The sequence below is a fragment of the Hyaena hyaena genome, unplaced genomic scaffold (assembly GCF_003009895.1).
Source record: "Hyaena hyaena isolate Hyena2069 unplaced genomic scaffold, ASM300989v1 scaffold_10, whole genome shotgun sequence".
NCBI lineage: Eukaryota > Metazoa > Chordata > Mammalia > Carnivora > Hyaenidae > Hyaena > Hyaena hyaena.
In genome coordinates, this window is record NW_024080642.1 from 6547951 (window position 1) to 6571570 (window position 23620).

Consider the following 23620-nt stretch of genomic DNA (forward strand, 5'->3'; position numbering starts at 1 on the left):
TGTTGGCAAACACATATTGCTTTATTTAGTGTTTCTCTGGATTGCAGAAGTGTCAGCGGTGGGCTGAGACCCCCAGGAAGGCAGAGGCAGCTGGGCAGCCGCCAGCGCCTCTGGGGAGGTGGGGGGAAGCAGCAGAAAGAGGTGAGGCCTCTGCAGCTCCTCCCAAGGCCAGCCTCTTCCCTGGGCTCCCCACACAGGGAGGGGGTAGGGGGCCAGGAAAGGCCCTGCAGCCTTGAATTGGGGCCAAAGTATATATAGACAAGGTGTCTGTCATCCTAAGGCATAGACTCAGGCAGGACTGCTTCTCCCACCCGTTGGCCCCCAGGGTGATTGCTGGTTAGGGAGCCACGCGCACCCTTAAGACCTGAGCCTGTCCCTGGGAGAGGCAGTGAGGTGTGCTGAAGGCAGGACTGTGGTCCTGGTTTTGCCCCAACCTGCTGGATGAAGGGCAAGTCCCTTCTCTTGGGCCTCCGTGTCCTGCTCTGTCACACCAGGAAGCTAGACTAAACGATCTCTCGGTGTCTTCCAGGTTCTATGTTCCAAGACTCCTTCCCCGCTCCAGGATGTCCTCAGCGGGGGTGATGGTTTGAAAGGGTATTTTTAAGGCAGGAAGAAGGGGGCAGGCGGAGGTGGTCTCAGCCCCCAAGGGGATGTCGGAGTAGGCTGCAAAGGGTACATACAGGTGGGCAGGCAGGCAGAAAGGTGCCAAGGGAATGAAGAGGAGAGAGTGGCCCGGGCGGGGAAGAGGGCACCAGGGCCCAGACCGCCCAACCCCTCAGCTGCATTCCCTGCCCTGCTGGCATCAGGGAGAACACATCCAGTGTGTCTTGGGGTGGGAAAATAGCTTTCTTAAAAAATAGTTTCTTATAAAGCATCAAAAAATCTCAGAGAAAACCTCAGCAAAAGTTCCCTTCTCTCAAATATTTGGCATCGGCAGTGGGGCTGGCATGGCCGCCGCTGTCCCCGGCTTTCCTATTGCTGTGGCCCGGCCTGGCCCACTTCTGGGGCAGCTCCCCGGCCCCTGCTGCTCCCTCAAGAGAGGGATGAGCAAAAGGCAGGAATTTGTCAGTGGGCTTCGAGGTGTCCCTGGGTCCCTGTCTAGAAGCTCGAGTCTTTGGTAAGTGGGAAGGGGAGGTGGGGATAAGCAAAGCGTTGGGAGGTGGGAGGGGGTCCAGTGGGCGCCTTCATCACCGAGAGTTCAGCCGTGGGGCCACCTACGGGGCCAGAGAGAGAAGCCCGAGTGGTGAGTAGGAGGCAGACCCTGGTGCTTTGGGTGCTTGTCTACACGGTTTAGATACATGCAGTGGCGGTCTGGGGGGTGGGTGTCTGGTGGCTTCGGTCCTGGGGACTCTGCTCTACTCCCATAGGACTTCCCACCCTGCCAGAGTGGGCCTTCCTCCAGCGCCCCAGCCTCCTAGGCCTTCCCCACCTCCCGACACTGCCATCGTTATGACCCCCTGCATCCTGGAGCCTCCTATGGCTCTGCCCTCTGGCCCTCAGTGGGCAATGAGATGAGCAAAGTGGTTTGATGCCCCGTGGAGGGAGACCCACGGATGAGGTGCCCAGGCTCTGCCAAGCTGCCAAGGAGCTGTAGCCCCCCAAGGCCCACGTGAGCCCCAGGGCTATGGGTAGGGAGGTGGGCTGTCGCCTGCCAGCCCCACTCACCACAGCCAGGTGCCCATTCTTGGCCTTGGTGATGAGTAGTTCCGAGCCAGGGGTGAAGTCGATGATGCCATCCCTGCCGGGGCCCCCTGCAAACGTGATGCTGGAAGGAGGGGGCGTGTGAGGGCCGCCTTCCTGCTCACACCTGCGCCCCCCCCAAGCCTGACCGCCTCACCTGCCCTGGTTGATGTTGATGTTGTTCACACGGTCAGCGCTGAGGGCTGTCTTGGTCAGTGTCTCAATCACGTGGTCACTCTGCAGCACCACATCCCCCTGGGGGGGCCAGAAGGGAAAGGGGTCAGGCCCTGCCGGAAGCTAGAGAACCCAGCCCCGCCCCACCTCCCAGGTGTCCAAAGGGTACCTTCTGCTTATTGTCTTCCCGCTGCACGTGCAGCACGAAAAGGCTGTCGCTCAGGCTGCTGACGGAGATGCCTGCGTGGAAGGGCAGAGGTTAGGGGTCAAGGGTCAGAGCAGGGGTCCCCCCAGGCAGCCCCGGGCTCTCGCTCACCGGTCAGGTTGGCGTAGTCAATCCTCTGCTTGACTTTGGCATCCTCTACGATGACCACGGCGTTGGGGGTCAGCAGCAGCTGCCGGGAGCGGGCTTTGTAGCCCTTGCGGTCGTATTTCACCACTGGCACTGCATACTGCGGGTGCAAAGCGGGGCGAGGGTTAGGGGAGGGGCTGGGGGGCTCCAGGGCAGGCCCTCGTCCTCTGCCCAGGCCCTGAGCAGCCCGCATCCAGCCCTCAGGTGGCGGAACTGTGGTCTCACCTGGATGGGCTCAGAGCCGAGGGCCTGCAATACCTTGGGGCTGATCTCATCTGCACCTGCAGCCCGGATGGGGGAGAAAGACATCAGAGGAGGGGGAGGGGACTTAAGTCGGATGGTGCCGGAGGGTGGGAGCACTGAAAGTCAGGGGCTCACCTAGCCGTGTGCTGATGAAGAGCCTGGGGACGCTCTGGGGGTAATTGTCCTTCTTGCCCTTGAAGATCTCACTAGCCACGGCTTTTTGCTGCAGCTGAGGAGACAAAAGGTGCGGCGTGGGGGTGAGAAGGGGTGGGAACCGTCTTGGGAGCGGGAGGGGGCAGGCCAGCCTCAGGAGCAGAGACGCCTCTCCCCTTCTGTCTGGCCCCAGCACCAGGAGTCTAAGCCCTGCCACCAACACTGCCGTGAGCCCCTCCCCCGCCTTGCCCCTGTCCCCGCTAACAAGACAGAAGGCTTCCCAGAAGGGCAGGGACAGCATTGCTGGGGGCTAGGCTCCACTTTGGAGCTAACTCCCCATCGGACCTGGCCCTGGGGCCCCTGACGGTCAGCTCTAACTTGGCATTTCACTTGGCATTTCGAAGCTGGCTGATTGCTGAGACTCTACAAACTGCCTCCAGGTTATCTGAGCTGGTAGGTCCTTTAGCATCATCATCCAGTAGTGACTTGGCATATACAGGCATGTCAGCCACCAGTGTCCATCTGTGGAACCACGGCAGACATTACCGATCGACCAGACTGAATCTATAGCCTTTTCCACACAGGGCTCTGGGGAGCCTCTACCAGACCAGTGGAGTTGGCCTGGAGGACAAATCCTATTTGCCACCCAGGATCTACTCCAGCCTTGGCTTCATACGTGAGGCCAAACAGGGCCCGGGATCCATGTGACATCACACCGCAAGGCCGGGGATGAAGTGCTCCTCGTGGCCTCACTGGCTAGTCCCAGCTCCGCCGGCCTCCTCACCCTCCATACCTGCTGCTTCCACTCGGGGCTGATGCTCCGGCAGTACTTCCACACCATGTTCTTCATGCACAGCTCCCGTAGAAGCTCCGAGGCCTGAGGGCGTGAGTCAGGTCAGGGCCCTGAGACCGCCCGGCTCCCTTCCCTCTGAAGACACCAGGCGTATGCCCGCCACGGGGCCTCTACCAGAGCGCCACCCCCTCAACCTGGACCACTCCTTCTCCACGGCCCTGCTCCAGTTCTCCTCCCTCAGGGGACCTCCAGTTCTCCGGCCACAAGAGCAGTAGCCCCTCCGCTGAGCGCTTTCGCAGTGCCCACGTCAGCAGGGGAGCCCACAGACCTCACGCAGGGCAGGCGGCGGTGTGGGCCAGGAAGTGTCCAAGACGTTCCGGGGCAGATGCCTCCGCAGGTTGAGCAGAAAGGAGGTGCGCACGTGGTCCAGGAAGAAGGCATTCTCGGGGCAGCGGGGGGCGTGGCGCAGGATGAACCCACGGATGAGCCTGGGGGGGGTGGGCCGCCAGGGGTGGGGGTGAGAAGCCTGGCAGCGCCCCACTGCCGGCCCTGCACCACCCCCTCGTGGGGCCCCGGTGCTCACCGCCGGATCGTCTGTGCCGCCCACTTTCTCTTGGCCGCCTTCCTCCGGCCAAGCGTTCCCCGCCACCACGACTGGATGCAGATGGCTGTGGGGACCACAGACGGCTGCCCTTACTCTCCTCACCATGGTGGCCCGCTCTAGCCCCAGACCCCGCCCCTGCCGAGGACACCGGGGGCCCCCCGAACCTGATCGCTTCACTCGGAGGAATTTCTGCCGCCAGTGGGAGCCCCTCCAGGCAGCCTGGATCTTCGTGGCTGTGGATGGGAAAGAAAGTCAACTGGCCAGAGCCCTGGGGAGCCAGCTGAGGGCCTGGCACTGGCAGAGCTCACCGAGGGGCGTGGATGAGAGAGTGGGTGGAGGAGCCACTGAATGAGAGGATACAGAAGAGAAGGGGAGCACTAAAGGAGCAAGGAAGGAGCAAAGGAATGTGGGGATATACTCCGAGTCTCTGCAGCCAGGAGCAGGACTAGAGCTGGTAAGGAGGAGGGAGGCTGAATGTGAGGTGGACTTCCTGGAGAAGAGGCCCAAATGCACTGGTTTCTCTCCTCCCCAGAACAGACCCCACTGGGACAGGAAGGGTGGGGCCCCTCTCTTACCCAGGCTCTGCCGCCGGACCTCCAGGGCGTCCTCTGTGGCAAACAGGGTCTTGGGGAAGCGGATGAAGATCTTGGTCCTGAGAAGGCAGCAGTGATCAGCCGCTGCTTGCTACCCGCTAGCGCCCCAGACACCGGATGTGGGCGGCCACACTCACCTGCCCATCTTGTACTCTTCCGGCTTATAGCCCAGGTGCCTGACCAGCACGGCCACCCCGTCCTGGGGCCGTCCTGCCCATGTGGGCCATGTCTCTGGACACAGTGACTTGTACCTGGAGACAGGAGGAGCAGAAATGCACCCGGCCCCCCCTCCAAGCAGTCCCCTCCCCTCCAAACCAGCTTTTCTGGGCACCTGCTAGGTACTACTGCTGACTTGCCGCTCATGAAAAGCCTCAGAGGTCACTTTGTCACCGTATCCATTTTATTATATGTATTTTTTCAAAAGAGAATGAGTGGGGGAGGGGCAGAGGGAGAGAGAATCTTAAGCAGGCTCCACACTCACCAAAGAGCCCAATACAGGGGCCTGAATCAAAATTGTGACCTGAGCCGAAATCAAGAGTAGGACACTTAAAGGGGCGCCTGGGTGGCTCAGTCAGTTGGGTATCCGACTTCGGCTCAGGTCATGATCTCGCAGTTCGTGGGTTCGGGCCCCGTGTGGGGCTCTGTGCTGACAGCTTGGAGCCTAGAGCCTGTCTTCGGATTCTGTGACTCCCTCTCTCTCTGACCCTCCCCGGCTCACACTGTATCTCTCTCTCTCTCTCAGAAATAAATAAAAACATTCTAAAAAATTAAGAGTAGGACACTTAAACAAGTGAGCCACCCAGCTGCCCCACGGCACCCACTTTAAAGAGGAGGAAACTGATGTATAATCATCTGTCTAAGGCCATACATAGGGCTAGAAAATGGCAGGGATGGAATTCATACCCGATTGACTCCCCAACCGCTAACTCAGACCATCCACAAAGCTGCTCTGTCCTCTCCATAGGCTTTTACCATCGCCTCTGGTGACAAGCATGTCGAGCACACCTATGGACCCCTAACCAGGGGCTCTAGGAGGGCAGGGCCCTGAGTGGGTGGGGCGAGGGGGTGGGGAGCGAGCTGGCATCCTGTCCACCTAGCCTGATATCAGGCCCGCGAGCATGGAGGGTCCCCTGGCATGCATCCCACAGCAGCTCAGAGGCTCAGTGTCCTAGTCTCTGAAATGGGGCCAAGAACCCCTGTCCGAATTCACGGGATCCAGAAATTTCCTACCCTCCTACCCTCTCTTTCCCTACCCCCTTTCCCGGGCGCTGAGCCAGGCCACGCCCCCACCTCTGCAGGAAAGCTTCGTATTTGCGGCGATAGGCAAAGCCGGCTCTGCGCACGCGCAGGTTCTCCATCAACCCCAGGTACTTCACCTGGTGCCTGATCAGCACTTCGTCAAAGCGGCCTGGGGGAGGGGTAACAGGGTGGTCAGTGGACTTTCAAGGATGGATGGCCTGTCGCCCCTGCAGGGACGACCCAGCCCCCACAGGCCTGCGGCGGGGGTAGGGCCCTACCTGGCTGTTTAGCATCATTGGGCTTGATGCAGCGGACGTAGGCGGGCTCCTTGGACTGCAGGATCTCCACCAGCTGCAGGAGGCTCATCTTGAACTGGGTGGCAACCTGGGCGGCCAAGGCGAATGGAAGGTTGGCCAAGGCTGTGGATCCCTGCAGCTGCCCCTCACGGGGGCAAAGCTGCCGAACCCTGCAGCTGCCCCTTCCTGGAGCAGAGCAGCACCAATTCCCACAGCTTACCCTGGGCCCTGCTTGGGCCACTTTTGGCCTCCCCACGCTCACAGGAGAGGAAGGGGTCAGACTGCAGGCATCTTCCAGGTGGGCTAGAGACATCAGCTTAGGAACTCACTCCTGTCTAAAAGCCCTGCTCGGGGGGCACCAGGCTGACTCAAGCAGTGGAACATATTCTTGACCTCAGGGTTGTGGGCTCAAGCCACACCCAGTCTCTACATCCAATCTTCTACACACTGGGTGTAGGGATTACTCAGAAAAAAACTGCTCAGGTATCCCCACAGCCCTGATTCTACATCTCCCTTTGATGACAACTCTTTCTCCTTCTAGAATTTCAGGGCCACATTCCTTAACAATGTGTTCTGCTCCTAGACTTCCAACCTCTGTCCCTGTACACTGTTCAGCAAGACCTTCAAGGATCTCAGACCTATGGAAGAAGCAGACTTCTCCACAGAGTTACAATCCCATGAGTGACAGAGGTGTAGGCCTGGGGGTTCCAAAAGCATCAAGGAGGGGCAACTCATCTAGGAGGTAAGGGGCATCAGGATATGCCCCTTTCCATTTCTAGAAGTGACCCTTGGGCTGAGTTTTAAAGGATAAGTAGGAGATAGCCAGAAGGAAGAGAGGACAGGTATTCAGGCAGAGGGACAGCTTGAGCAAAAGTTTGACGTACCCAGGGAGCTATAAGCAGTGAAAGGATCCAGATGGGGAGTAAATGAGATAGGATTAGAGAGGCAGGCAGATGCAGTTATCATGACAGGCCTGGAGAGTCACATTAGGGGGAGTGACTTCTGAGGGAAACAGGGAGCCAATGAGGAATCTGGAGTGAGGGAATAGCAGGCACAGATCCGCATTTTGGAAGATCTCTAAGCAAATATATGGAGGGTGGGTGGCAAGGGCAGCCAGGAGGCCAGGAGACCGGGGAGGACACTGGCTGGCTCAGAGCAGTGAACTGGGATTGTGGGGAAAGGCCGAGGGGAAGGAGCTGAGAAGTTCTTGGGCAGCAGAAGCCAGCAAGACCCAGTAGTTGTCTGGGTGAGGGAGAAGGGGGAGATTGAAGTCAGGGATGTTGCCCAGGTCTCTGGCCTGCGGGACTGGTGGAGGGTGATCCTCATCCTGAGTTAGGGACGCAGAAGGGGCAGGCCTGGGGCACTGTGTGATCAAGGGCCCATTTTAGACCAGTGGAGTCAAGGTTGCCTGAGAGGCACTGCAGGAGATCAGTGGATATGCGAACCTTCAGCCTGTTGGAGGGGCGTGGACAGCGGTGCACGTGTCCTCCCAGTGGGGAGGGGGTGTGGCGGGGAGGGGGAGGGGTATGCATCAGAGAACGGGGGACTGGAGACACGTGGTTTCTGCACCCTCCCTGCCAGCGTGTCTCAGCCTGCAGCACTCCAACTTCTACCTCAGACTGAACTTGCTCCTCCTGGGACCTGGGCCCTCCTCCTGCCACACCCAACAGCCACACCCTGCCCTCAGCTCGCTGGAGCTCTCCCTGAATCCGCCACCACTGGCCGCACCTGCCTCTCCCAGACTCTCTCTTGGATGATGTCACCCTCCTGCCAGCCTCTGGGCCTTTTTGGGCTCTGCGTGTCTGTGCTGGGCCTCCTGCTGCCTACAGTGCCCTCCCACAGGTTCATCTGACAAGCACCTACTCAGTCCCAGGTCATCTCAGATGCTTCCTCTAGGAAGCCTTCCCGACTGCTCCTCCCACTTCTACTCCCTCAGGCAATGTGCTGTTCCCTACTGTGTTTCCAAAGCACGGTGTGCACATTTCTATGAAAGCACCTATTCATTTTGGTCTCCTGAGTGCCTAGCAATGCCTGATCCAGATGGGTGAATGCAGGCAGGTGCCTACGCAGAGACAGGTATATGTATGTGTATATGGCCGCAAGGACTCGGGTGTCCCTGTGCGGGTCCGCAGGTAGAGAGGGGCGCATACGGAAGCAAGCGCAGATACGCCCCGGGCAGCCTCCCAGACACACACAGATGTGTCCCAGTGAACGCGTAGCTCACATGCACGCTGCCAACTCCTGGCTCACGCAGGCACCCATCCACACACACGTGCACACACGTGCCCCCTCGGGTCCCCACAGCCTCCACACCGTCTCTGGCCGCTTCTTGTCACTGAGCTCGCTCCGGTCGAAGCACTGGCTCATAATGGGATTTTCTGAGCTGCACATGGTCTGTGAGGGCAAAGCAGGGGGGTCAGGGCACAGGCGCAGGCGGGACCTGTTCCTGGGGCAGAGGTCAGTCAGTGCCCAGCCCCCGGTCCCTCTCCCCAGTCTTTCTCACCTCCTTCAGGTTCCGGAAGAGAAGGTCATTGTTTTTATCCAGAAAGCCTGGGAGGGGGGAGCAGACACGAGGTGAGGGAGAGCCCTTCTCCCTGCCCACTGTGGGGACCCAGCTCCAGAATCCTCACCGGTCACGCTGTAGGTCACCTCTCCAGCATAGTGCAGAAGGCGGAACTCCCCACGGCCCAGAGATTTCCTGGTCCGCTGGTCAGCCAGCTTGTGCCTGGGGAACGAGAGAAAGCTACAGATTGCCGGCCCGAGCCATGCGCCTTCCTGCTGAAGAGGCTCGAGAGAGGACCCAGGCATCCAGTAAGGAGCAGGTGCGCCCCAGGCCCTCTGTGCCCGGTGGTAGATAGGGCAGGGCCATCAGCCTCCCGCACAGAGGCAGCCACGGAGCCTCAGGGAGGCAGACGGCCTTGCCCAGGGTCACACAGTGCCAGGACAGGCACGTAGGCCTCTCACTGCCTGTGGCTGTTATGTGACTGTGCTCAGAGGGCTGAGTGCTGCCCGCTACATTTTAAGAATGGAAATCTGCCCCAAAGGATCACTTAAGTATTAAGCATGTTTATACCTTTTAACCCATTGTCCACTTTATTTTTATGTTTAAGATTTTATTTAAGTCATCTCTATACCCAAGATGGGACTCAAACTTTCAACTCTGAGATCCAGGGTCACACGGTCCACCAACCGAGCCAGCCAGGCACACCCCTACTCCCCCCATTCTCTACGTTTAAGGACTATTCAAGCAACTGACCAGAGATGCAGGCAGAGATTTAAGGCACGAGGGGCTCTGTGGCAGCCTTGTTGCCCCAGCAGAAGCCGGGAGGCTGGGCAGGGGCCCCAGAGGCTGGGTGAGAGCAGTGGGGTATCCACGAGCTAGAGCTATTGGAGGAAGTGTTTTGAGGAAAATTTTCTGTTTGATGATACAGGAAAATACTCAGGATATAACATTATCCTGAACCTTATGCACAATAAGTTTTCAACTATAAAAAACAAACATATAGAAAAAGGCAGGAAGGAAATGCCTTACATTGTTAACAGCGATGACCTCTGGGTGACAGGATAGGTAACAAGTGGCTTTTGCACACGTTCCAGTTTTTCTCTAATGAGCATCATTATTTTTACAATCAGAAAAAAAAGTTTTCTATTTATTTATTATGAGAGAAATAGAAAGTACGAGTGGGGCAGGGGCAGACAGAGAGGAGACAGTGAGAATCCCAAGCAGGCTCTGTACCGTCAGTGCTGACCCCCGAGAGCCGTGAGATCATGACCTGAGCAGAAGTTGGAAGCTTAACTGACTGAGCCACCCAGGCGCCCCCAGGAAAAGGTTTTTAAGGTTATGATTTTTTAAAGTTTATTTATTTATAAATAAATTGAGAGAGAGACAGAGTGTGAGCAGGGGAGAGGCAGAGAGAGAGAGAGAATCCCAAGCAGGCTTTGCACTGTCAGTGCAGAGCCCAATGAGGGGCTCGAACTCACAAACCTGAGCTTAAATCAAGAGTCAGACTTTTAACCAAATGAGCCTCCCAGGTGCCCCTTAAGGTTACAATTAAGCAAAAAATAAAAATAAAAAACTAAAATGCTCAGGGCCTTGGCATTCAATGGCTCCAGGCCTGAGTCTTGGCTCTGCAACTTACTAAATGTGTGAGAACCTTGGGCAAATGACATCACCTCTTGGAGCCTCCGTACAGTGGAGGAAGCACCCCGAACACCTCCTCCCAGGCTTGCTTCAGGCTAGAGGAGGTGATGTGCACAAAAGATGCAGGGCAGAGGTGCTTGTGTCTTTCCTCCCCCTTCCCACGTTAGGGGAGTCCTTAAAGACAGAGCAACTTCCAAACAAGGAAGCTAAAAAAAAAAAAAAAAAAAAAAAACCTTAGCAAATTTTAGTCTCAAAAAAGAGTCAGGAGGGAGCCATGCTCCTCTTAGCTTCTTACTTTGTGGATGCGCCACAAGCTATGGCCTTGCGTGCCTGTCCTCAGCCTGGGACCTCCCCTGGTCATCTCTCCTTGTGGCTGGGGTCTTATGATGGTAGGGGGATCTCACGCTTCCCAGGCTCTGCTCCAAGCGAGCCCTTGCCCCTAAGCTGCCCGGCAACCCCGCTTACGTCAAGAAGTGCGGATGGTGCTTGACTGTGTCCTCCAACTTCTCCAGGAAGGTCAGATCCGTGGCCTCCCCAGGGCGCAGGCACTCCTCGTCCTGGGGGGTGTGGCAGAGGGTGAGGGATGTATCAGGGAAGGAGCTGGGGGGCACAGGAGACTCAGGGGCTTCGTACCAGGAAGCAGGGGGCGGGGCAGACCACAGGGAGCCTCCCACAGACAGCGTCCAGACCAGACCAGCACCTCACCTCACCTCACCCTCTGCACAGAGCCCTGCCCTGTCCCTACCCAACACCGAACTCGGGCCCTCTGTGGACATGCCTAAGAGAACAGGGAAGGGAGTAACACCCTCCCACCTAGCCCCCAACACGAGTCCTTGGAAGAGCAAAGGACTCACCAAAATGGAGATGATGCCCTTGAACTTCTCCTCCACCAGGTCACAGATGATCTTATTGTTGAAATACTGGACAGGCTCCCACTGAGGGGCAAAAGGGAAGGAAGCATGATCATGGGGTCCTGGCACCTCGTCCGGGAGCCCCCAGTGCCTGGCTTCCTATGCGGTGTCCGCAGGGACACCTGTAGACTCGCACCCACCGCGATGCCCTCAGCCTCATATTCCTCCTGCTCCGACTTGAGGGTGAGCTCGATGAAGAGCTGCTGCAGCTTCTCGTTGCAGTAATTGATGCAGAACTGCTCAAAGCTGTGAGGGAAACAGAGGAGCCCACGGTAGCTCAAGGGGGGCACAGAACCAGGAGCAGGGGAGACACGGGGCGAGGCCTCTGAGCAGCTAAGGGAAGACACACAGAGCAGGACCCAAGATGGCCGGGGGCTTCGTCGGGAATACGAGAGGCTGGGAGGGGTGGGGAGCCGAGAGGGCCCAGGATGGGGGAGACGGGAGGCGAGACAGGCAGGTGGAAGGGGGTGCTGACCTGTTGTGCTGAAACACTTCAAAGCCATAAATGTCCAGGAGCCCGAGGACCGTGGTGCTCCGCCAGCTGGGGCTCTCCGCGTCCTAGGGCCGGTCGTTCAACCAAGAGCGTGGGTCCCGGTGTTCGGCGGCCCCCGGCCCCAGGCCTCCCCGGACGGCTCTCTCCGCTGCCTCAGAGGCAGCACGGGCCGAGAGCCATGAGCTCACCTGGGACGCCAGCGACCTGTTGATCTTCCTGACCAGCCAGGTAAAAGTGCGGCTGTACACGGCCTTGGCAAGAGCGTCTCGTGCATACGCAGCCTGCTCCAAGTTCAGTGGGCTCAGGAGCTGCAGGCCGAGGTGAGACAGGAGATGAATGCCACGGACCCCTTTGCGTCCCCCTCCCGTACGGGCTCAGGCTGCACACCGGACAACCATGACCGGCCGCATCGGAGGGAAGACGGTATAAGGACAGGAGGCCGCGTTCCTGGGGGTGGGAGGCCTTGGAGCACCTGCACCCCCCGCCACCCCTCACGTCCTGGGACAAGGGCTTGGCCTCACCTCTTCCCCCTTGGCGATGATCTTCCTGTGCGTCAGGGCTTCCCGCAACGTCGAGCCTTCCACGCCAAGCAGCTGCCGAGGGAGGGGTGTGGGCCTGGTGGGGTGCACTCCTCGCCCCAGCCCCTCTGCCCTCACCCTCTGCCTCCCCCACTCACCCTGGTCAGATACTTGAGCTGGTTCTCGGTGGTGACCTGGGCGTTGCTCTCCTCGTCAGCGGCAAAGTGGATGTTGCCCAAATGCAGGACACTGGCCACAATGCTCAGCAGGTCCTGGGCAAACAGGGAGGGGATGGGGGCGGTCACAGGAGGGGCGGAGAGCCGAGGAGGGCAACAGTGACCGGTCAGATGGAGCAGGGACCAGGCAGGGGAATGTCTGAGAGAAGGGAGCTGTAAGGGCTGTAAAAGCAGAAGGAAGTCTTTTGGGGGAGGAGGTGGGCGTGGTGGGAGGGAAGGGAGGGTCCCCAGCGCGGGCCTCACCTCCACTTCATCTTCAGTGAAGTCAATGACTGTCAGAGCCTTCCTGACGACTTTCCAGTCACTCTTGTCATTGATGGACGAGACTTTGGCACACTGGCCCTGGAGGAAGGGCGGAGCTGGGTCACCCCGGCCCTGGCGCTGCGCTTCCTGGGTGGCACTCACCCTGCCCACATGCGGCTCACCTTGACCAGGTACAGGTAGCTCTGGGGGTTCCGTTCCAAGCCCAGCCTGCGCAGCATCTCCTCCTCGCCCCCTTCCAGCAGCTGGTAGAAGACGTGGAAGTTCCTCTCCCCGTGGTTCTGGTGCACCACTCGGGACTTCTCCAGCAGGTAACTGAGGATGTGGCCGCCCACGGGCGCACCCTGTGGGCAGGCAGGACGTGGTGGCTGTTCAGGGGGCCTGGGGACGGGCTCCATCTCCCTCACCTTCCCCTGCACTGCTGGCCTCTAATTCTATTTAAAAAAAAATCTTTTTAAATGCTTTTCTTTTTTTTTTAATGTTTATTTCTGAGAGAGAGACAGACAGACAGCGTGAGCAGGGGAGGGTCAGAGAGAGACAGAGGTACAGAATCTGAAACAGGCTCCAGGCTCTGAGCTGTCAGCACAGAGCCCGATGTGGGGCTCGAACCCACGAACCATGAGATCGTGACCTGATCTGAAGTCAGATGCTTAACTGACTGAGCCACCCAGGCACCTCATGGCCTCTAATTCTAGAGCTGTGACTAGCGGCATGGGCTCAGCGAGCCACCCGCTCTGGCCTCAGTGTTCTCATCTGAGAAATGAGCACGTTCAGCACTATCCATCTGGCTGCTCCACTTGGCTGTCTGACGAGCCGCTGACACTCAACAGGCCTGGAACTGAACTCTGAACTCGTGGTGTCTCCCTCCTCAAACTAGCTGCTCTTCCCATCCTGGTCAGTGGTCACTCGGCCCCTCTAGGTATTCGGCCCAAGAAGTTTGCCCTCCTCTCGGAAGCATCTTTCTCTCTCTAACCTCACGTCCTGTCGCGCAGCCAATCCTGCTGCTTTAACCCTCCGGACATCCCAAACTCCACACTGCCGCCACACTGGTCCCAGCCGCTGTCATCTGTCACCTTGGCTTAATACCCACCAGCCTCTGGACTGGTTTCCCTGCTCAGCCTGCTCCTACCATCTACTCTCAACAAAGCATGAGAAGGATCTGAGAGCAACGTCACGTCATGACACACTTCTGTTCCAAGCCCTCCAACAGCCCCTCCAATGGCCCCCCTTCTGCTCGGTTTTTTGTTTTGTTTATTTTTGAGAGAGACAGAGACAGAGCGTGGGTGGGGGAAGGGCAGAGAGAGGGAGACACAGAATCCCAAGCAGACTCTAGGCTCCGAGCTGTCAGCACAGAGCCCGATGCAGGGTTCGAACTCATGAATGGTGAGATCACGGCTTGAGCTGAAGTCAGAGGCTTAACCGACTGAGCCACCCAGGCGCCCCTACTCAGAGTTTTTTTTTTTTTTTTAAGTTCTTACAAAGACTCAGAAGTGCCTGCACCATCCAGTCTCCTCTCCCATTCCTGGGTGCCCTGTTCTCTGGCCTCCTTGCTGTCCTTAAACACACCAGGTACTCTCCTACCCCAGGGCCTTTGCACCAGCTAGTCCCTCTGCCTGAACTCTCCCACAGGTATCCGCACAGCTTGCTCCCCTCTCTCCATCGAGCCTTTACCAAAATACTACCTTCTCAGTGAGGTCTACCTTATCTGCCTTATTTCAATTAGCAACTGTCCCCACCCCTTACCTCCTTTTACTTTTTGCCATGGCACTTGTCACCTAAATTACACTTTTCTGTTTATTGTCTACCTCCCTGGAGGCAGGACTTTCATCTGCTTTGTTTCACTGCTGTACCACCGGCACCTGGAACAGCACTTGGCACACAGTAGGAGCTCAATAAATATTTGCCGGTACCAAAGACCTGGCGAGCGGGTGCCTACTAACTGGGAATCCCATTTCCCCTGCCCTGACACACCCACAGTTACCTTGAAGTCAAACTGCACATCCATGTACTTCCCGAACCTGCTGGAGTTATCGTTCCGGAGGGTCTTGGCATTTCCAAAGGCCTAGGAGTGGAGCGGGGCGTGAGGGGTGTCCGGTGCTCCCTCCCTGGCCCTCCCTCCCTGCAGATGCTGCGGTCCCCTCACCTCCAGCACTGGGTTGCTCTGCAGCAGCCGGTCGCGCACCGCACCCCCCCTCTCTGGGGCTGGGCAGGTCTCGGCGTAGAACTGCAGCAGGCGCTTGGTGGCCTCCGTCTTGCCTGCGCCGCTCTCCCCAGAGATCATCACCGCCTGATCCCGGCGCTCGGTGCGCAGTGCCCGGTACACGGTGTCGGCCACCGCAAACCTGGGGCAGAGGCTTGTCAGGAGCTTAAGGGATGGGAGTGGGGCAAGGCAGGAGGCGGGCGCGAGGATTCCCATATTTCCCATGTCTGGCTGGAGTTCCCTGGCGGGTCGGAGCTGGGCGTACCCTCACAGATGGGGACTGGGGGAACCCTCAGGGGTGTGGGTGGAGGGAGGTCCTTCACATTGAAGATGGGGGTCACTTTGAGGTGGAGGACTAGGGAGATCACTCACAGGTGGGGGTTCTGGAGGTCACGGATGTGGAGGTTGGGGTCGCAGAGTCACTGAGGTAGGGGAGCCATGCCCAGGTTGGGGGTAAGGAGCTGGGGGTGTGAGTGGGGTGGGGGCTGGGGAGGCCCCACCCAGATAGGGCCGAGAGATTCATCTCAAGTGGGGATCAGGGACACTCTCAGGTGAGGGACCGTGGGGCCTCTCAAGATGCAAACACTGATTCGTCCCAGGTGGGAGGTCAGGGATATTCTAGAGAGTCGGGTGAGGTCATCTCAAGTGGAGGTGGGGGGGTCGCTCCTGGAGAGGCTGGGGGGTCACTCACAGGTGGGGTGGCACCTCATAGAAGCTGACACCCCGGTAGCGCTCCATGTGCTGCCGGCTGTAGATCTGTAGGTCCCGGTAGGGGTTGACGGAAACCAGGACGGGGCCAATATAGGTCTGGGGGTCGGGGGAGGAGAATCAGAAGTCTCTCCCAGAGGCTCCTGGTGCCTCTCTCCCCCGCAGGCCTGTGTCTGCGCCCCCCCAGAGCCCCCTCTCTTCCCACTTGGGGCTCACGTAAATGAGGTTCTCTCGGAACCGTCGCCGCAGGTTTTCGATGAAGGCTGCCTCGCTGGTGAAGTTCTCCAGCAGCACGAAATCCTGTACCCCCACCCGGTCACGGGCGGTCAGCGCACTCTCCATGGTCACCCGCACCCCGTCACTGCCCAGGGCCTGCAGCGAATGGACCGTGGGGCAGGCTCAGAGCCAGCAGGGCAAGGTAGGGCTGCTTCCCTTCCACCTCGGCCTGTGGGACTGAGGGCACCGAGGGGCACATGCACACAGGACACACAGGACACGCAAGAGATGGACCCTGTTGGGCACAGGGGTCGGGTCACAGGAAGCCGGCACACGGGACGTTGAGGGCATGGGTCACATAGAACAAGGACCATGTGGGGCGCATGGGACCTGGACACAGGACACTGGGACACAGAAGCCCCAGAGCACATGTGAAGCCAGGCCACCGAATCCAGGTAGGCACTGCTTTTGTGGAGAGAAAGAGGGCTCATGAGTAGAAACTCGCTGGAATAATAAGAATGCTCTGTTGACCTTGGACAAACCCCCTCCTCTCTCTGGGTTGCTTCCTCCTCAAGGGGGAGGAGTTGAGTTAGACCAGGTGACCTCAAGTCTCTTAGTTCTGGGCCACGTGTGACAGGTGCTTTGGAGGACAAATGGCTCACAGTGAATTCCGCAGGCGGGGTGGGGCCCTCTCTGTCACCCCTACTCATCAAAATCTGCAGGGGGAGAGAGTCAGGGACAAAGCAAGAGGCCACCAACAGACCACAGGAGAGGGATTTCCCCAGAGGGCCTCCGGTCTCAGCGTTGGGACTCAACACCCCCCCCAAGAAGTTGCGGGGGATGTGGGGGGGGAACTCCTTCCCATAGCTGGGCCACACCCTCTCCTCCAGCTGCCAGCCTCCCCAGACACCCTCCTCCTGAGAGCCCCAGAAGCCTCAAGGGGGTGGGGGTTTTACCACGGAAAGCCCAGCGGCCTCCAGAGCAGACAGGCCCAATGAGGCCCTCACCCCACGTTACGCTCTTCAAATGGGGGGGGGGGCTCTAGGAAACTGACGTCAAGAGTGTCAAGGGTCGGAGAAAACCAAGGTGGCAGTGGTGGGAGGTGGGTGTAGATCCCATAGGGCTACCCATTCTCCTCCAACCACAAAGCATCCAGATATCTGGCCTGGGGCACCCCTCTGGGTCTGGCCTGCCTCTCCCAGGTTGTCCCTTACCGCCTCCCCACCCCCACCCCCCAATCCTGTCCCCAAGCTGCTGCCAAATCTGGCCGGAGCTCCCGCCCCCTTGCCCTCTGGGTGGTGGGTCTCTGTGCTCTCAGTCCTCCCTGAGAGCTACCAGCCCGGCTCTGGGTCCGAGTGGCCCGCGGCCCTCCTTGCCTCCGCCTCTTACCCCTGCAACTTTCCGGGACGTTTTTCCAAATTCCTGGGCCGCGCCCGCTTCCTGGCGGGGCCGAGGCGGCGCCGCGAAGCAGAGAGGGACGCCCGGGACCCCCCGCCCTGCCCGCCACCTCCGCTCACCGACGCCCGGTAGCGCATCCTGCCCGGCCGGTCTGGCGCCCTGCTCCGCTGCCCGTGCTCTCCGCCCCGGGCTCGGCGGCGGCGGCGGCGGCGGCGGCGGCGGCGTCAGCGAGGGAGGGGCCGGCCCGCCCCCCGCACCGCCCCCCGCACCGCCCCCTCAGCGAGCCTCAGAAGCGCGGACTCCCCGGCCGCCCCCGCCTCCCTCGGGGTTCGCACTCGGGGGTCCCTGCCCAGCTGGTGGGGGTGGGGTAGGAACTACGCGGGATCTCGGTGTGGGGGTGGAGGTGGGGGGGCGGGGCTCCCCGCCGGGGCAGGGGCTCCGCCTGAGTCAGGTTTTCCAGGAGGGACGTTGTTGGTTCCAGGGTGGGGCCCGGAACCCGCACGGCCGCCGCGTCTACACGGACCCGGAACTCACTTCCGGGCTATGTCTACACTACACAGCAGGCCAGGCGTACGACGAGGGTTGAGGCCCGTGGGTCCCGAAGGAGGCAGGATTTCCATCTCCCCTCACCCCAACCTCGAGTCCCAGGAAAGTTAAAAATAGACCGAAATGTCCAAATACGGCCGGCGCGCCCAGGCGGGCGGAGCCTCCGTACGGGACACTGTCCACCCCTATATATACTCTCTGGGGGTGGCCTGGTGTCCTTAAGGCCCAAGAAAGTCTCTTTAAGTTCCCGAGTCAGGACGGAGCGCACACCCAAGGGGCAGCCACGGCCACGGGGAGCCTTTGCCGAGTGCGGTGCGTGTCTGGCCCCTATGGAGGTCTCATTCTTCCATCTGGGAAACGTCCACCCGACTTCCCGCATTTGGGGCCTACACCCTTCTCCTCTATCCCACACACCCTAACGAGGGCCTCTGTGCCTCACTCAGGGGCTCCTCTCCTCTCTTGTCCCTCTGGATCCCCAAGGACACTGTTCTTTCTCCCAAACCAGCCCCAAGCGGCCCCCCCGCCCCCGAAAGGCCCTTGAGGGGCAAACTCCAGCTCAGATCCCACCGCTGGCGGAGGTGGTGATGGCTAAAAGGCTTTGGTGCTTGCAAAAGACTGCGCTATTTCTTAAGAGCTGTATGGCTGGGAGCAAGTCACTTAATTTCCCAAAGCCAACTCTTCATCCTTAAAATGCGGCCACTACCTGCCTTAAAGATTGTTGGGAGGGCTAAGACAAAGCGCTAAGGCACCTCCCAGCCCCTCAACAAGCACTTCCCTCTCTCGACCCGACATTCACTCCTCAAGTGCTTGGGACAGACCTACTAAGAGCCAGCCCCTGGGCCAGATGGGTCACACTTCCTTATCTAGCGGGGAAAGCCCCTTAGGCGTGTCTGCCACTTACAACTTTACCTGCACCCCACCTGACAGATAACGAGCCTGAGGCGCAGTAACACTGACTTGTCCTGGGCGGGGGGTGTGTGTGTGTGTGTGTGTGTGTGTGTGTGTGTGTGTGTGTGTGACGGAGAGGCGGCGCCTAAAGCCCCAGCATGTGTGTCTGTGTGTGTGTGTGTGTGTGTGTGACGGAGAGGCGGCGCCTAAAGCCCCAGCATGTGTGTGTGTGTGTGTGTGTGTGTGACGGAGAGGCGGCGCCTAAAGCCCCAGCATGCCCACCGGACCCAGGCTCCCGGGAGAGGGGGTGAGGCTGCGGCAGGTGCGGGCTGCAGCCTCGTGGGGAGGCTCATTACCTCGAGAACAACAGCCAGGCCAGAGCCGCGGCCCGGGGGACCCCGCTGGGGGTGCACCAGCTGGGAGATGGGGCCTTGCGGAGGGGCGAGGGGACTGGGTGCGCAGCTGGGAGATGGGTGGGAGAGGAAGGGGGGTATGAAACGCCACCGACAGAGGCGGACTCAGGGAGGAAGGGGGCGCCCTCTGCGGCTCCCCAGGTTTAAAATCCAGAAGGGAACGACAGCGGCGAGGGTTCTCAGCTGCCAGCCCACCCAGGGCGGGGAGTGCCTTTGGGTACCGGGGGAACGAGGTCGAGCGAGCCCCCACCAGCAGCACGGCTCCCTGCGGTAAGGGGGCGACAGCGTTGGCACTGCGGCCGCTCGCGGACCGGGGAGGAGGAGCGGAGAGCGGGCGGAGCTTCGCGGCCGCAGAGCCCGCCCCGCCCGCTGCCGCGTCAAGCGGCTGGAATGAAGGGAATCCGCGTGCGGAGGGGTCCTGCCGGCCACCCCCACCACCCCCACCCGGAGCCGCGCCGCCGCATTCCCGGGATGCCCGCTGGCGCCCCCACAGCCGCCGCCCGGCGGCGGAAGGAGGGGGCGTCTTCGCTGCTGGGCAGGCCTGAGGGGCGGCCCCAGCTGGGGTCCAGTCCCCCGCCCGCCCCGCCCCGCCCCACGGGACGGAAGCACCAGCCCCAGGGAGGGGGTAGGGAGGCGGGGAACCGAGGGTGTGAGAGACACAGCGACCGAGGCTGCAGCGCCTGGAGCTTCCTGCGTTCTCAGCGCCAACTTACCATACTCCCTTCAATGCTCCCAAGCCAAGCCATTAGGTCTGTGTTATTATCCCATTCTACAGACGGGGAAACTGAGTCTGGGCAAGTGAATGACTTGTTCAAGATCCCCGGACTAGTAAAAAGAGGAGTGGGATCGGAACCAGGAACGCCAACACTCCGTGCTTTTGCAGAGCGGCGCTGAGGGAGAGAGGCAGGCCCGCTGGCTGGTGGCTTTCCAAGCTTCCGCTTCTCTGTAAGGGCAGCCTCGCTCCCCTGCCAGGCCGTGGCCTTCCTCAGTAACCCCGTGACTGCAGTGCCCAGTATACAACCCTGTCAGTGTTGTGTGACTAGACATGTAGGCCTGGGAACATGCCACTGCCTTTGGGCCTCAAGCATGGCTCTGTACCTAGGGGTTGGCTGCAGGCTGGCCAGGAGCCATCCCACATGAGTGACCTGGGACTTATTTCCCAAGATCCTCCCACCTGTGTTGTGTCCTCTAAAGGCAGGGATGGGGTGGACCCAGCAGACCTGGGTCATCCAGTGCACTTTACCTAGTGTGAGCCAGGTACCCTCAAGACTGACCTCTGGAGGAGTGAGGAAGGCGGTGGGCAACCTCAGATGTTCAAAGGGCCTCAAAGGACCCTTGCAGGTCTGGAGAGAGTGTTCTGAACATCCCCAGATTTCTGCTAAAAGCTGATTTCCACCGAGGCAGCCTCCTGGCCTTTTGGGGGAAATAGAAGCGTAGCCTCTGTCACCCACAGTGTAGTGCTGGGCACACAACAGGTGTTCAGTTTATATTCATCGAATGTATCTTAGGTCCTGGCCCAGGCTGCCCCACCAAGGACTGTTCCGGACTCAAGGGGACTGTTGTGAGGGGCAAAGGAGATTAAAGGTGGGGACTAAAGGGCTCTACCTGATCGTTCACAGGGCCCCGGCCAAGGGCTGTACACTCTAGCTCTACAATCATGGGTCTTTGGCCTGCCAGACACCTCTGCTTGGAGGTCCAGTGGAAGTAAACAGAACACTTTGCGCCCTGACCTATTCTACTTGTTCCGTATCCTATATATAGAAAGGAGGAAGACACCTCCAGCTAAGCATTGCCATCTGGCATCAAAAGGCCTGTTCACTTCCTTCCATTTCTCACATCAAGAGGCACCACCTGCTAAAACCTTCCCTCTGCTTCCCTTGCGCTCTTCTGCTCGTGCATCAGACAGCAGCCTTCAAACTGCCCTTCCAGCCTTCCTCCCTCCAATCCGTTTTCCTACAACAGCCAGTAGTATTTACAAATGCGAATCTGATCAATTAACATCTTATGTTAATAGAGTACAAGTTTATAGGGCACCCTTCCGTGCGCCAAGCCCATACTTCACACCCAATGCTTCTTGCCAGGGACCTGCATGTAGACTCCAGCAGCCCCCTCTGTCCTCAGCTTACCCCCGTGCGCCTGTGTTCCTCTGTGACCACAGGGGTGGCCCTCTCCAGTCCCTTCTTTCACCACCACACACAGCCGGGAGGAACTGCTCCCACCGCTATCACACGTCGCTCTCTCTCTAAGCTTCTTGTCTTTGCACCTGCACCTTCCTTGGTCGGGCACACCCTCCCTCTCCCCACCTGACTGACTCTTAGTCATCCCTCAAGACTCAGCTCAGGTATCACCTCCTCCAGAACCCCTTCCTGCCTCCCCCAACACAAAGCCCCCTCCATATCTCATCGTGCTCTAATCGCCAGTCTCCTTGTCAGTCTTTCCCAGGAGACTGCTCCCTCCCGGGCGTACACCTGGCTGGGCACACAGTAGGGGCTCGGTAACCCCTCGTGGACGCCTGTATGAATGAACGAATCACTGAGCCCAGAGCGTGCCGGGAGCTGAATAAGGCCGTGGGCCAACCATTCATTCTCTCATTCACCTCCGAGACCCTGGCCGCCGCATTCACAGGCGCCCAGGCGCGGGGAAGCTGGCACCGCAGGGGCCCGGGGGCGGAGTACGGGAAGGGGCGGGGCTCGGGCGTCCTCTCCGGAACCCAGAGGCAGCCTAGGCAGCTGGAGGGGCCCGGAGGGCCCGCAGGGTGCCTGGATCCTGCGACCCCAGCCGCCTCTCCCTGCCCTCACGTTACCTGCAAGTAACCTAAGTCTCCACGAGGCTGAGTTCTGGGAGCCCTCACGGGCCGGGCCGGGCCGACCCTCCGCCCCAGCGATCCCCAGGCTGGCGACCCCCCGCCACCCGCACTGCAGCTCCGGGCTGGGCTCGACTCTCGGCCGCCTGCCCTTTCCTCCTTCCCGCCAGCCAGCCGAGCCCTCCCGGGACCACGCGGCTGCGCGCCCGCCGCCCCCCGTACCCACCGGCTCGGCTCTTCGGGTGCGCAGGCGGGGGCCAGGCTGGGCGGCGTGGCCGGCTCCGGAGTCCGCGGCCCCGGCACGCTCTCCCCGCCCAGGGCCCGCCCGGGGCCGGGCCGCTGCCTGTCGTCATCCCGGGCAGGGCCCAGACCCGGGCGCGCGCGCGCGAACCCTCCGGCCCCGCCCCGGCCGCCAGCCCGGGCCCTGGCCCCCTCCCGAGTCCGCGGAGACTCGGGGCCGCACGCTCCGCAACCAGCTCCCGGGACTGGGCGCGCCACAGTCACACACGGACACACGCACGCGCGCGCACACACTCACGCGCTCTCCTCCACACCTGGCCCACTCGCTGCAGTGCTGGGTGGAGGGGGTGCATTTCCTCTTCCTAGGGCCCCTTTGCATCCTCAGAATGCAAAACCCCGACGCGCGCCCCGCGTTTGCCAGGCCAGGTCAGCTCTTCGCCAGTTGTGACTACCTGTCTCTCTTCCCCCTCCTTCCCTGCCCAAGCTAATGCAGCGAGCTGTCCAGTCCTGGTTCTTCGGGCTGGAATGAAGGGGAGGCATTAATTGAACCTAAACCATCTGGAGCTTTACATGCACGGCCGGTCCTTAGGTCCCAGAGCAGTCCTGTCACCTACGTGTTATACCCAGTTTATAGCCCAGCTTAATGAGGATCAGGGAGCTGGGAGAGAAGGGATTCAAACCTAGATCCCTGCTTTGAAAAACTCTGCTCCTGGAGGGGCTTAAACTCTTACTCCTTCCTTTCATTTGCCCCTTCTTGTCCAGTTTGTTCCTGTCTAGCCAAAGATCAGAACCTCTCCCCACTGCCCTGATCTCTTTCCTGAGGGGCTTGCTTGAGAGGGAGCTGCTGCGCCCTGGGGAGACGCTGCCACCCTTCCTCCCTGCCCAGAGCATCCCGGCTTACGAGCTTGCAGGGCCTGTGGGGATGAACCACGCGGATGATCTCCCCAGTGGGTATCAGCTCCACTTGCAGTGCCATTCCGCCGACGGAGAGCCAGTGTGCTGAGCAGAAGCCTCCTGCCTGATGGCTCTGGCTGCTCCCGGAGTCAGGAACCGGGTCTCACACTGGGATGGCCACTTGGTTCGGCTTCAACTCCAGCCCCAGGGGATGCGTCTGGTCCAGCTCCTCAGGACACAGCTGGAGCAGCCCAGGTCTGATTGGGAGGCCTCTTGGCCCAGTGGGCTGGGGCAGGAAGAGGAGGGGCTGAGGGATGGAGGAAATGCCTGTTGTCCCAGGTACCCAGAGGAGCTGATGCAGCCACCCGTGGGGGACCCTGGCCTCCAGCCCAAAGGGTAGGAGAGTCTTTTCCCCCAGCAGCTCCATGGCCAGGCCTCTCCTGCTGCCCACTCACCGGTGTCAGCTGTGGAGCGCGGTGCCCCCCAAACCAGAAGCACGCCCTGCCCTAAGCCAACAGGATCCATCAACAGGCACTGCCCCTCCTGCATGTTCCCCCAGTGAGCCTACCTCCCCACAGCAGCAGGTAAACCCCTTAGGTTTGAGAGGCCAGAGCTGCTGGGGGCTGG

General features: G+C 60.0%; 1 protein-coding gene across 3 annotated transcripts; it reads right to left on the reverse strand.

The window, feature by feature from the left end:
- MYO1C (myosin IC) lies at nucleotides 1-23244 on the reverse strand. Of its 3 annotated transcripts, none has more exons than XM_039252584.1 (32): nucleotides 23001-23244; nucleotides 15812-15967; nucleotides 15579-15694; nucleotides 14831-15029; nucleotides 14669-14749; nucleotides 12852-13031; nucleotides 12670-12768; nucleotides 12349-12462; nucleotides 12194-12265; nucleotides 11861-11980; nucleotides 11655-11737; nucleotides 11320-11425; nucleotides 11123-11203; nucleotides 10734-10825; nucleotides 8758-8852; nucleotides 8631-8677; nucleotides 8441-8521; nucleotides 6110-6215; nucleotides 5883-6000; nucleotides 4730-4843; nucleotides 4575-4651; nucleotides 4164-4232; nucleotides 3979-4063; nucleotides 3724-3883; nucleotides 3396-3479; nucleotides 2585-2678; nucleotides 2432-2487; nucleotides 2171-2306; nucleotides 2024-2094; nucleotides 1838-1935; nucleotides 1666-1765; nucleotides 1-1214 (listed from the first exon to the last, which is right to left on the reverse strand). In XM_039252584.1, exons 1-32 carry the CDS (start codon nucleotides 23073-23075, stop codon nucleotides 1188-1190), a joined length of 3192 nt encoding a protein of 1063 aa, XP_039108515.1. In that variant the 5' UTR covers nucleotides 23076-23244; the 3' UTR covers nucleotides 1-1187. The 3 variants fall into 3 exon arrangements, with proteins under 3 accessions (XP_039108515.1, XP_039108531.1, XP_039108523.1); XM_039252600.1 differs by lacking the exon at nucleotides 23001-23244 and adding an exon at nucleotides 22086-22180; XM_039252592.1 differs by lacking the exon at nucleotides 23001-23244 and adding an exon at nucleotides 17329-17430.
- Nucleotides 23245-23620: the final 376 nt, after the last annotated feature.

What these genes read in the sequence shown, in the direction of transcription:
- MYO1C (XM_039252584.1), bottom strand. Translation starts at nt 23,075, where the DNA reads ATGGCACTGCAAGTGGAGCTGATACCCACTGGGGAGATCATCCGCGTG. An exon ending in TCTTCCGGAACCTGAAGGAG is followed by an intron (nt 8,522 to 8,630) that starts GTGAGAAAGACT and finishes TTGCCCTCACAG; the next exon opens with ACCATGTGCAGCTCAGAAAA. An exon ending in ACAAGAAGCGGCCAGAGACG is followed by an intron (nt 6,216 to 8,440) that starts GTGTGGAGGCTG and finishes TTGGCCGCCCAG; the next exon opens with GTTGCCACCCAGTTCAAGAT.